Source organism: Coregonus clupeaformis, chromosome 20 (genome assembly GCF_020615455.1).
Source record: "Coregonus clupeaformis isolate EN_2021a chromosome 20, ASM2061545v1, whole genome shotgun sequence".
Lineage (NCBI taxonomy): Eukaryota > Metazoa > Chordata > Actinopteri > Salmoniformes > Salmonidae > Coregonus > Coregonus clupeaformis.
The window spans coordinates 56,109,477-56,122,862 of record NC_059211.1 but is presented as its reverse complement, the minus strand read 5'-3'; the positions used below and the strand labels follow the sequence as shown (position 1 = coordinate 56,122,862).

Below are 13,386 nucleotides of genomic sequence, written 5' to 3'. Positions count from 1 at the left end.
TGTTCAGTCATGTTACCTCATTGGCTAGCTGGCTAACAACCTGTTAACTTTAGTTTATCCAAACATCGGGGACACAGAAACAAAGGAAAGGGGATGTTTTCTTCAGGAGATCAATGATCTCAGCAATGAATGAATGACCGATCTCTTGCATGTCCTCATCAACCTTGATGCTTTTTATAAAAGAGATAGTGTACACTTTTCAATAGGAAAATAATGCTTTTAACACAATGTAGAAACCTAATATTACACAAATGACTTTTTAATTTCAATGACAGATATTCGTATCAACAGTTTAGCTTTTTTATAATAAACAAATGTATTTACAGGGTTACATATTCGTTTCTAGGGCACAACATGTGCTTCGGAAGTAGATGGAATTCACGTAGGCTACATCACAATCTTATTTTCTGGTGCTCCTAACTTTTTTTAAAGTCGGGAGCACCACTGCTACCAATGAAAAATGTTTAATTTAGAGCCCTGACCATCAGTTCATCTGACTCTGGGTAAGTAGATAAAGGGCCAAAATCCCACACTATCCTTTTTAATGCTAGGATAGCATTTGGGCCACTTACCCATGCAGCATCTCTGCAGAGCGGGTGACCGTTGGGTTGATGACAGGGGACTGGTTCCGGGTGGCTGAGATGGGGTCCACTACTGTGGGAAGGACCGCTGTAGTGCTGGTGACAGGGGGACGAGACTGAGGAGGAAGAAGAGAGGGAGAGTATCAAGCGTTGTATGTCACACGATGTTTCTCTACATGACTGACTGAACTGTCAACACAAACAACTACAGAGGGAAAATCATGAACGCAGGAGTTATCTTTGTTATAATGAAGAAACTCCAACACCGGGGCAGTCATTTCCTGCACCACCAATGAGAAAGACACGGTGTGCAAGTTAACCTTTGATCTGTAAACTCTCCCACCATAACAATGCCATTGAGCTGTAAACTCTCCCACCATAACAATGCCATTGATCTGTAAACTCTCCCACCATAACAATGCCATTGATCTGTAAACTCTCCCACCATAACAATGCCATTGATCTGTAAACTCTCCCACCATAACAATGCCATTGATCTGTAAACTCTCCCACCATAACAATGCCATTGATCTGTAAACTCTCCCACCATAACAATGCCATTGATCTGTAAACTCTCCCACCATAACAATGCCATTGATCTGTAAACTCTCCCACCATAACAATGCCATTGATCTGTAAACTCTCCCACCATAACAATGCCATTGATCTGTAAACTCTCCCACCATAACAATGCCATTGATCTGTAAACTCTCCCACCATAACAATGCCATTGATCTGTAAACTCTCCCACCATAACAATGCCATTGATCTGTAATAAAACTGGGGTAAGTACCTGAATAGTCTGGTGGGTGATGTGGTGTACTGTGGTCTGAACAGGGCCTGCACTGGGCCCTGATGCTGGTCTGAGAACAGCTGCACTGGGCCCTGATGCTGGTCTGAGAACAGGGCCTGCACTGGCCCCTGATGCTGGTCTGAGAACAGGGCCTGCACTGGCCCCTGATGCTGGTCTGAGAACAGGGCCTGCACTGGGCCCTGATGCTGGTCTGAGAACAGCTGCACTGGGCCCTGATGCTGGTCTGAGAACAGCTGCACTGGCCCCTGATGCTGGTCTGAGAACAGCTACACTGGGCCCTGATGCTGGTCTGAGAACAGGGCCTGCACTGGGCCCTGATGCTGGTCTGAGAACAGCTGCACTGGGCCCTGATGCTGGTCTGAGAACAGGGCCTGCACTGGCCCCTGATGCTGGTCTGAGAACAGGGCCTGCACTGGCCCCTGATGCTGGTCTGAGAACAGGGCCTGCACTGACCCCTGATGCTGGTCTGAGAACAGCAGGCCCTTTAGAACTGGACATCACTGCTGCAGCCACCGCCCCTGGAAGACAGACAGCACAACGTTGATTAGAGAACATCTTCCAGAACAAAAGGCAGAGGGTAAGAGCTCCCTCTAGAGGCCGAGCCAGAGGAGTGCAACACGCCAGCAAAAATAGAATGTCAAAAGTTTCCCCTCCTGACAGTAATATAGGCTTAGGGTAAATGGGAAGTGAATGTTTGTTGTGGAACAGTGGGGGCTAGGCCTCAAACCAGATGTCGCTTAGGGGCCTCAAACCAGATGTCGCTTAGGGGCCCCAAAACGCTGGGTGAGAGGGAGGTACAGTACATACCTCTGGGTGGGTGAGAGGGAGGTACAGTACATACCTCTGGGTGGGTGAGAGGGAGGTACAGTACATACCTCTGGGTGGGTGAGAGGGAGGTACAGTACATACCTCTGGGTAGGTGAGAGGGAGGTACAGTACATACCTCTGGGTGGGTGAGAGGGAGGTACAGTACATACCTCTGGGTAGGTGAGAGGTGAATGTGTGTTGAGGAACAGAAGGAGCTCTGATTATCTGGATATTAGCTGCCATGAGGTGATGCCGGTTACCGGAGTGGCCCTGAATTAAGAATAGGACAAAAAAACATCAGTCGTTACTCAAGCATTATGGGGCGGTTTCCTGGACACAGATTAAGCCCTAGACCTGGACTAAAAACACATTTTCAACAAAGATAAGTCTGTTGACTGGGGCTTAATATGTGTCCAGGAAACCGGTCCCTAATGGCTTATTCCTGAACGTTATTATAAAGCGTTTTCCAAAACAATGATCACAGACCAGAGTCAATGAGAATGTATCAGGGCTATGTAGTCACCTGCTGTCCACTGATGGTCGCGACAGGGATGGAGGAGATGGGAGCAATGTTGCTCTCCAGGGTGACAGTGATGTGGCCAGGCAGGGCAGGCTGCACCTTGGGGGGCAGAGGAAGAGGGATGTGGCCCCCCTGGCCCTGGCTGGAGACTGGAGCTGGGGCGATGAGACGACTGGGCATCAGCGATTTCAGGGCAGCCTGGGGGAGAAGAAAAAAAACACACCGAAATCTTATTAGTCCTCTTAAAACGTTGAGTTTTTTTTCTATGATATTTGCTGTCCTAAACACATAGATTTGATTTAAGGTAGAGATAACATAGACCATCAATCAATTTGTAAATCTATATTTTTGGACACTTGGGGGTATCAACTTTTCCACTCTGACTGGGTGAGTTCTCAATCAGATGATAGCCTGGTTCCAGATGTGTTCGCGTCGTCTTGTATAGTTGGCTATACACCACACACAGATCTGGGATCAGGCTAGGGGAGAGAGGGAAATGGGGTGTTTTAAATAGCACCCTGTTACCTTTATAGTGTGCTACTTTCAACTAGAGCCCTGGTAGTGTACTAAATAGTACTAAATAGCGAAAAGGGCACAATTTGGGACAGAGCCATGGAGAGTTCATACCTTCATCTGCCCGTCAATGAGGGCAGCAGGCTGGGCCTGCAGTAGGTGGACAGGAGGGTTGGACACGGTGACAGGTTGGCCAGGTGTACCCACCTGGGCCTGCAGTAGGTGGACAGGAGGGTTGGACACGGTGACAGGTTGGCCAGGTGTACCCGCCTGGGCCTGCAGTAGGTGGACAGGAGGGTTGGACATGGTGACAGGTTGGCCAGGTGTACCCGCCTGGGACTGCAGTAGGTGGACAGGAGGGTTGGACACGGTGACAGGTTGGCCAGGTGTACCCACCTGGGCCTGCAGTAGGTGGACAGGAGGGTTGGACACGGTGACAGGTTGGCCAGGTGTACCCACCTGGGCCTGCAGTAGGTGGACAGGAGGGTTGGACACGGTGACAGGTTGGCCAGGTGTACCCGCCTGGGACTGCAGTAGGTGGACAGGAGGGTTGGACACGGTGACAGGTTGGCCAGGTGTACCCGCCTGGGACTGCAGTAGGTGGACAGGAGGGTTGGACACGGTGACAGGTTGGCCAGGTGTACCCGCCTGGGACTGCAGGTTGTGGGTCTGAACCTGGACCTGGGCCTGCAGGTTGTGGGTCTGAACCTGGACCTGGGACTGCAGGTTGTGGGTCTGAACCTGGACCTGGGACTCAGGTTGTGGTCTGAACCTGGACCTGGGACTGCAGGTTGTGGGTCTGAACCTGGACCTGGGACTGCAGGTTGTGGGTCTGAACCTGGACCTGGGACTGCAGGTTGTGGGTCTGAACCTGGACCTGGGACTGCAGGTTGTGGGTCTGAACCTGGACCTGGGACTGCAGGTTGTGGGTCTGAACCTGGACCTGGGTGTGGGATGAAATATTAACTTTCTTATCCTCATGGGGATTTAAGACATATCGGGGTGGATTCTGGGACAGATTAAGCCTAGTCTTGGACTAAAGAGTTTGATGGCGAATTCAGGACAATAAAAAGCCTGCAATGAATGAGAAAATAGAGAAAGTGCAGTTCATGTTATCTGTACATTATAGGTTATGTCCCAAATCGCACTCTGTGGGCACTGGTCAAAACAAGTGTCCTATAAAAGGAAACATGGTGCCATTTGGAACGAACAAATACATGTACACTATCAACTAGACCAGGGGTATTCAACTCTGCCCCTACGAGGTCCGGAGCCACCCTATCCCCTACAGCAGGGGGTATTCAACTCTGACCCTACGAGGTCCGGAGCCACCCTATCCCCTACAGCAGGGGGTATTCAACTCTGCCCCTACGAGGTCCGGAGCCACCCTATCCCCTACAGCAGGGGGTATTCAACTCTGACCCTACGAGGTCCGGAGCCACCCTATCCCCTACAGCAGGGGTATTCAACTCTGACCCTACGAGGTCCGGGCGCCACCCTATCCCCTACAGCAGGGGGGTATTCAACTCTGACCCTACGAGGTCCGGAGCCACCCTATCCCCTACAGCAGGGGGTATTCAACTCTGCCCCTACGAGGTCCGGAGCCACCCTATCCCCTACAGCAGGGGGTATTCAACTCTGCCCCTCACGAGGTCCGGAGCCACCCTATCCCCTACAGCAGGGGGGTATTCAACTCTGACCCTACGAGGTCCGGAGCCACCCTATCCCCTACAGCAGGGGGTATTCAACTCTGACCCTACGAGGTCCGGAGCCACCCTATCCCCTACAGCAGGGGTATTCAACTCTGCCCCTACGAGGTCCGGAGCCACCCTATCCCCTACAGCAGGGGGTATTCAACTCTGCCCCTACGAGGTCCGGAGCCACCCTATCCCCTACAGCAGGGGGTATTCAACTCTGACCCTACGAGGTCCGGAGCCACCCTATCCCCTACAGCAGGGGTATTCAACTCTGACCCTACGAGGTCCGGAGCCACCCCTATCCCCTACAGCAGGGGTATTCAACTCTGCCCCTACGAGGTCCGGAGCCACCCTATCCCCTACAGCAGGGGTATTCAACTCTGACCCTACGAGGTCCGGAGCCACCCTATCCCCTACAGCAGGGGTATTCAACTCTGACCCTACGAGGTCCGGAGCCACCCTATCCCCTACAGCAGGGGTATTCAACTCTTACCCTACGAGGTCCGGAGCCACCCTATCCCCTACAGCAGGGGACGAGGTCCGAGCCACCCTATCCCCTACAGCAGGGGGTATTCAACTCCTGACCCTACGAGGTCCGGAGCCACCCCTATCCCCTACAGCAGGGGTATTCAACTCTGCCCCTACGAGGTCCGGAGCCACCCTATCCCCTACAGCAGGGGTATTCAACTCTGCCCCTACGAGGTCCGGGAGCCACCCTATCCCCTACAGCAGGGGTATTCAACTCTGACCCTCACGAGGTCCGGAGCCACCCTATCCCCTACAGCAGGGGTATTCAACTCTGACCCTTACGAGGTCCGGAGCCACCCTATCCCCTACAGCAGGGGTATTCAACTCCTGACCCTACGAGGTCCGGAGCCACCCTATCCCCTACAGCAGGGGTATTCAACTCTGACCCTACGAGGTCCGGAGCCACCCTATCCCCTACAGCAGGGGTATTCAACTCCTGACCCTACGAGGTCGGAGCCACCCTATCCCCTACAGCAGGGGGTATTCAACTCTGACCCTACGAGGTCCGGAGCCACCCTATCCCCTACAGCAGGGGTATTCAACTCTTACCCTACGAGGTCCGGAGCCACCCTATCCCCTACAGCAGGGGACGAGGTCCGGAGCCACCCTATCCCCTACAGCAGGGGGTATTCAACTCTGACCCTACGAGGTCCGGAGCCACCCTATCCCCTACAGCAGGGGTATTCAACTCTGACCCTACGAGCTCCGGAGCCACCCTATCCCCTACAGCAGGGGGTATTCAACTCTTACCCTACGAGGTCCGGAGCCACCCTATCCCCTACAGCAGGGGGCGAGGTCACCTTCCCCGCGGTATTCAACTCTGACCCTCACGAGCTCCGGAGCCACCCTATCCCCTACAGCAGGGGGTACTCAACTCTGCCCCTACGAGGTCCGGAGCCACCCTATCCCCTACAGCAGGGGGTATTCAACTCTGCCCCTACGAGGTCCGGAGCCACCCTATCCCCTACAGCAGGGGGTACTCAACTCTGACCCTACGAGGTCCGGAGCCTGCTGCTTTTTCTGTTCTACCTGATAATTAATTACACCACCTGGTGTCCCAGGTCTATAATCAGTCCCTGATTAGAGGGAAACGATGAAAAAAACACAGTGGAACTGGCTTGGAGGTCCAGAGTTTGAGGGAACTAGAGTATCCACTGACCTGGGTGTAGGATCTGTCTTCTCTCCTTCCACTCCTGCTGCTGGTCGGATGGTCCACATCACCACTACTGTCCTCACCTGCTCCCGCCGGGGAACCGTTCATCACAAACAGTGTTAGTTTTGATATATACGTCACAGATCACAACATACAATTTAGGGAATGTGTCGCGTCCCAAATGGCACCCTATTCACTATATAGTGCACTCCTTTAGACCAGAGAATGGCACCCTATTCCCTATATAGTGCACTACTTTAGACCAGAGAATGGCACCCTATTCCCTATATAGTGCACTACTTTAGACCAGAGAATGGCACCCTATTCCCTATATAGTGCACTCCTTTAGACCAGAGAATGGCACCCTATTCCCTATATAGTGCACTACTTTAGACCAGAGAATGGCACCCGATTCCCTATATAGTGCACTCCTTTAGACCAGAGAATGGCACCCTATTCCCTATATAGTGCACTACTTTAGACCAGAGAATGGCACCCTATTCCCTATATAGTGCACTCCTTTAGACCAGAGAATGGCACCCTATTCACTATATAGTGCACTCCTTTAGACCAGAGAATGGCACCCTATTCCCTATATAGTGCACTCCTTTAGACCAGATAATGGCACCCTATTCCCTATATAGTGCACTCCTTTAGACCAGAGAATGGCACCCTATTCACTATATAGTGCACTCCTTTAGACCAGAGAATGGCACCCTATTCCCTATATAGTGCACTCCTTTAGACCAGAGAATGGCACCCTATTCACTATATAGTGCACTCCTTTAGACCAGAGAATGGCACCCTATTCCCTATATAGTGCACTCCTTTAGACCAGAGAATGGCACCCTATTCACTATATAGTGCACTCCTTTAGACCAGAGAATGGCACCCTATTCCCTATATAGTGCACTCCTTTAGACCAGAGAATGGCACCCTATTCCCTATATAGTGCACTCCTTTAGACCAGAGAATGGCACCCTATTCCCTATATAGTGCACTCCTTTAGACCAGAGAATGGCACCCTATTCCCTATATAGTGCACTCCTTTAGACCAGAGAATGGCACCCTATTCACTATATAGTGCACTCCTTTAGACCAGAGAATGGCACCCTATTCCCTATATAGTGCACTCCTTTAGACCAGAGAATGGCACCCTATTCCCTATATAGTGCACTCCTTTAGACCAGAGAATGGCACCCTATTCACTATATAGTGCACTCCTTTAGACCAGAGAATGGCACCCTATTCCCTATATAGTGCACTCCTTTAGACCAGAGAATGGCACCCTATTCCCTATATAGTGCACTCCTTTAGACCAGAGAATGGCACCCTATTCCCTATATAGTGCACTCCTTTAGACCAGAGAATGGCACCCTATTCCCTATATAGTGCACTCCTTTAGACCAGAGAATGGCACCCTATTCACTATATAGTGCACTCCTTTAGACCAGAGAATGGCACCCTATTCCCTATATAGTGCACTCCTTTAGACCAGAGAATGGCACCCTATTCCCTATATAGTGCACTCCTTTAGACCAGAGAATGGCACCCTATTCACTATATAGTGCACTCCTTTAGACCAGAGAATGGCACCCTATTCCCTATATAGTGCACTCCTTTAGACCAGAGAATGGCACCCTATTCCCTATATAGTGCACTCCTTTAGACCAGAGAATGGCACCCTATTCACTATATAGTGCACTCCTTTAGACCAGAGAATGGCACCCTATTCACTATATAGTGCACTCCTTTAGACCAGAGAATGGCACCCTATTCCCTATATAGTGCACTCCTTTAGACCAGAGAATGGCACCCTATTCACTATATAGTGCACTCCTTTAGACCAGAGAATGGCACCCTATTCCCTATATAGTGCACTCCTTTAGACCAGAGAATGGCACCCTATTCCCTATATAGTGCACTCCTTTAGACCAGAGAATGGCACCCTATTCACTATATAGTGCACTCCTTTAGACCAGAGAATGGCACCCTATTCCCTATATAGTGCACTCCTTTAGACCAGAGAATGGCACCCTATTCACTATATAGTGCACTCCTTTAGACCAGAGAATGGCACCCTATTCACTATATAGTGCACTCCTTTAGACCAGAGAATGGCACCCTATTCCCTATATAGTGCACTCCTTTAGACCAGAGAATGGCACCCTATTCCCTATATAGTGCACTCCTTTAGACCAGAGAATGGCACCCTATTCACTATATAGTTCACTCCTTTAGACCAGAGAATGGCACCCTATTCCCTATATAGTGCACTCCTTTAGACCAGAGAATGGCACCCTATTCACTATATAGTGCACTCCTTTAGACCAGAGAATGGCACCCTATTCCCTATATAGTGCACTCCTTTAGACCAGAGAATGGCACCCTATTCACTATATAGTGCACTCCTTTTTAGAGTTGGGACGATCAACCAAATATTACCAACACCAACATTGCCGCCTTCTTACAAAAGTATGCTGTGTATGTTGGTAATGTTCTGTGATTTTGCTACACAACGTTCCTGTAGATTGTTTTAAAACTATTATTTGGTCAACAGTAATAGCCTGTTATGCATTATTTTGATTCCTGCTATTTTTATTTATTTATTTTTATTTCACCTTTATTTAACCAGGTAAGCCAGTTGAGAACAAGTTCTCATTTACAACTGTGACCTGGCCAAGATAAAGCAAAGCAGTGCGATAAAAACAACAACAACACCAGAGTTACACATGGGGTAAAAAACAATGTCAAAAATACAACAGAAAATCTATATACAGTGTGTGCAAATGTAGTAAGTTATGGAGGTAAGGCAATAAATAGGCCATAGTGCAAAATAATTACAATTATAATTTAGTATTAACGCTGGAGTGATAGATGTGCAAATAGAGATACTGGGGTGCAAATGAGCAAAATAAATAACAATATGGGGATGAGGTAGTTGGGTGGGCTAATTACAGGTGCAGTGATCGGTAAGGTGCTCTGACAACTGATGCTTAAAGTTAGTGAGGGAGATAAGAGTCTCCAGCTTCAGAGATTTTTGCAGTTAGTTCCAGTCATTGGCAGCAGAGGACTGGAAGGAATGGCGGCCAAAGGAGGTGTTGGCTTTGGGGATGACCAGTGAGATATACCTGCTGGAGCGCAGACTATGGGTGGGTGTTGCTATGGTGACCAATGAGCTAAGATAAGGCGGGGATTTGCCTAGCAGTGATTTATAGATGACCTGGAGCCAGTGGGTTTGGCGACGAATATGTAGTGAGGGCCAGCCAACAAAAGCGTACAGGTCACAGTGGTGGGTAGTATATGGGGCTTTGGTGAGAAAACGAATGGCACTGTGATAGACTACATCCAATTTGCTGAGTAGGGTGTTGGAGGCTATTTTGTAAATGACATCGCCGAAGTCAAGGATCGGTAGGATAGTCAGTTTTACGAGGGAACGTTTAGCAGCATGAGCGAAGGAGGCTTTATTGCGAAATAGGAAGCCGATTCTAGATTTAACTTTGGATTGGAGATGCTTAATGTGAGTCTGGAAGGAGAGTTTACGGTCTAACCAGACACCTAGGTATTTGTAGTTGTCCACATATTCTAAGTCGGACCCGCCGAGAGTAGTGATTCTAGTCGGGCAGGCGGGTGCTAGCTCCTGAGTGGCGCAGTGGTCTAAGGCACTGCATCGCAATGCTAACTGTGCCACTAGAGATCCTGGTTCGAATCCAGGCTCTGTCGCAGCCGGCCGCGACCGGGAGACTCATGGGAGGCGCACAATTGGCCCAGCGTCGTCCAGGGTAGGGGAGGGAATGGCCGGCAGGGATGTAGCTCAGTTGATAGAGCATGGCGTTTGCAACGCCAGGGTTGTGGGTTCGATTCCCACGGGGGGCCAGTATAAAAAAAAAAAATAATAATCACTAACTGTAAGTCGCTCTGGATAAGAGCGTCTGCTAAATGACTAAAATGTAAATGTAACATTCGATTGAAGAGCATGCATTTAGTTTTACTAGCGCTTAAGAGCAGTTGGAGGCTACGGAAGGAGTGTTGTATGGCATTGAAGCTTGTTTGGAGGTTTGTTAACACAGTGTCCAATGAAGGGCCAGATGTATACAAAATGGTGTCGTCTGCGTAGAGGTGGATCTGAGAGTCACCAGCAGCAAGAGCGACATCATTGATATACACAGAGAATTGAGTCGGTGGTGCACCCATGACCAGCTCGGAAACCAGATCGCAAAGCGGAGAAGGTACGGTGGGATTCGAAATGGTCGGTGATCTGTTTGTTAACTTGGCTTTCAAAAACTTTCGAAGGGCAGGGCAGGATGGATATAGGTCTGTAACAGTTTGGATCTAGAGTGTCACCCCCTTTGAAGAGGGGGATGACCGTGGCAGCTTTCCAATCTCTGGGGATCTCAGACGATACGAAAGAGAGGTTGAACAGACTAGTAATAGGGGTTGCGACAATTTCGGCGGCTAGTTTTAGAAAGAAAGGGTCCCGATTGTCTAGCCCAGCTGATTTGTAGGGTTCCAGATTTTGCAGCGCTTTCAAAACATGAGCTGTCTGAATTTGTGTGAAGGAGAAGCGGGGGGGGCATGGGCAAGTTGCAGCAGAGGGTGCAGAGTTGGTGGCCGGGGTAGTGGTAGCCAGATGGAAAGCATGGCCAGCTGTAGCAAAATGGTTGTTGAAATTTTCAATTATCGTAGATTTATCGGTAGTGACAGTGTTTCCTAGCTTCAGTGCAGTGGGCAGCTGGGAGGAGGTGCTCTTATTCTCCATGGACTTAACAGTGTCCCAAAACATTTTGGAGTTAGTGCTACAGGATGCAAATTTCTGTTTGAAAAAGCTAGCCTTTGCTTTCCTAACTGATTGTGTATATTGGTTCCTGACTTCCCTGAAAAGTTGCATATCGTGGGGGCTGTTCGATGCTAATGCAGTACGCCACAGGATGTTTTTGTGCTGGTCAAGGGCAGTCAAGTCTGGGGTGAACCAGGGGCTATATCTGTTCATAGTTCTGAATTTTTTTAATGGGGCATGCTTATTTAAGATGGAGAGGACAGCACTTTTAAAGAACAACCAGGCATCCTCTACTGACTGAATGAGGTCAATTTCCATCCAGGATACCCGGGCCAGGTCAATTAGAAAGGCCTGCTCGCTGAAGTGTTTTAGGGAGCGTTTGACAGTGATGAGGGGTGGTCGTTTGACCGCGGACCCATTACGGACACAGGCAATGAGGCAGTGATCGCTGAGATCCTGGTTGAAGACAGCGGAGGTGTATTTAGAGGGTAAATTAGTCAGGATGATATCTATGAGGGTGCCCATGTTAACAGATTTAGGGTTGTACCTGGTAGGTTCCTTGATAATTTGTGTGAGATTGAGGGCATCTAGTTTAGATTGTAGGACGGCCGGGGTGTTAAGCATATCCCAGTTTAGGTCACCAAGCAATACGAACTCTGAGGATAGATGGGGGGCAATCAATTCACATATTGTGTCCAGGGCACAGCTGGGGGCTGAGGGGGGTCTGTAGCAAGCGGCAACAGTGAGAGACATTTCTGGAAAGGTGGATTTTTAGAAGTAGAAGCTCAAACTGTTTGGGCACAGACCTGGATAGTATGATAGAGCTCTGCAGGCTCTCTCTACAGTAGATTGCAACTCCGCCCCCTTTGGCAGTTCTATCTAGACGGAAAATGTTGGGAATGGAAATTCAGAATTTTTGGTGGCCTTCCTAAGCCAGGATTCAGACACTGCTGGAACATCAGGGTTGGCGGAGTGTGCTAACGCAGTGAATAACTCAAACTTTGGGAGGAGGCTTCTGATGTTAACATGCAAGAAACCAAGGCTTTTGCGGTTACAGAAGTCAACAAATGATAGCGTCTGGGGAGTAGGAGTGATACTGGGGGCTACAGGGCCTGGGTTAACCTCTACATCACCAGAGGAACAGAGGAGGAATAGAATAAGGATACGGCTAAAGGCTTTAAGAACTGGTCTTCTAGTGCGTTGGGTACAGAGAATAAAAGGGGCAGATTTCCGGGCGTTGTAGAATAGATTCAGGGCATTATGTACAGACAAGGATATGGAAGGATAGGAGTATAGTGGAGGTAAACCTAAGCGTTGGGTAAAGATGAAAGAGATAGCATCACTGGAGGCACCGATTGAGCCGTTCTCCGCGTGTGTGGGGGGTGGGACAAAGGAGCTATCTGAGACAGGTTGAGCAGGACTGGGGGCTCTACAGTGAAATAGTACAATATGAACTAACCAAAGCAGCAATTGGCAAGGCATATTGACATGAGAGAGAGGCATAAAGCAATCACAGGTGTTATTCGAGAAAGCTAAGACAACAGCTGGTAATGGCGACAAAACTTTGGGCTGAGGCTAAACAGATAAACAGGATGGGGTACCGTGTAAAGGAACAGTCCAGCAGGCATCAGCTGTGTAGCTGAGTGATCATAAGGTCCAGTGAACAGCAATAAGTGAGTCCGGGAGCAGTTCAGTGGCTGCTACGCTACAGGCGAGCAGGAGGCACGGCTGTTGATTGCGTGTGCTAGCGGGCCGGGGCTAGCAGATGGATCTTCATGGTCGTCGCAACAGGAAGCCTGTTGAAACCACATCAGACGATTACGTCGGCAGACCAGTCGTGATGGATCGGCGGGGCTCCGTGTCAACACTAGGAGATCCCGTCCGGTTGACAGAGAGGTAGATAGCCGGGAGATGGGTCTGGCTCGAGGCTAGCTCAAGGCTAACTGGGGTTAGCCAACAACGACAACAGCCATTCGGTTGCAGCTAGCTAGTTGCG

General features: G+C 49.6%; 1 protein-coding gene across 1 annotated transcript in view; it reads right to left on the bottom strand.

Moving 5' to 3' along the window:
• Nucleotides 1-13,386, bottom strand: part of LOC121534169 (histone deacetylase complex subunit SAP130) — a 56,308-nt gene that overhangs the window by 33,876 nt on the left and 9,046 nt on the right. Inside the window, 7 exon segments of the mRNA XM_045205589.1 lie at nucleotides 573-697; nucleotides 1,375-1,913; nucleotides 2,373-2,472; nucleotides 2,726-2,920; nucleotides 3,350-3,820; nucleotides 4,146-4,178; nucleotides 6,620-6,696. Coding sequence (XP_045061524.1) covers nucleotides 573-697; nucleotides 1,375-1,913; nucleotides 2,373-2,472; nucleotides 2,726-2,920; nucleotides 3,350-3,820; nucleotides 4,146-4,178; nucleotides 6,620-6,696 — 1,540 coding nt within the window.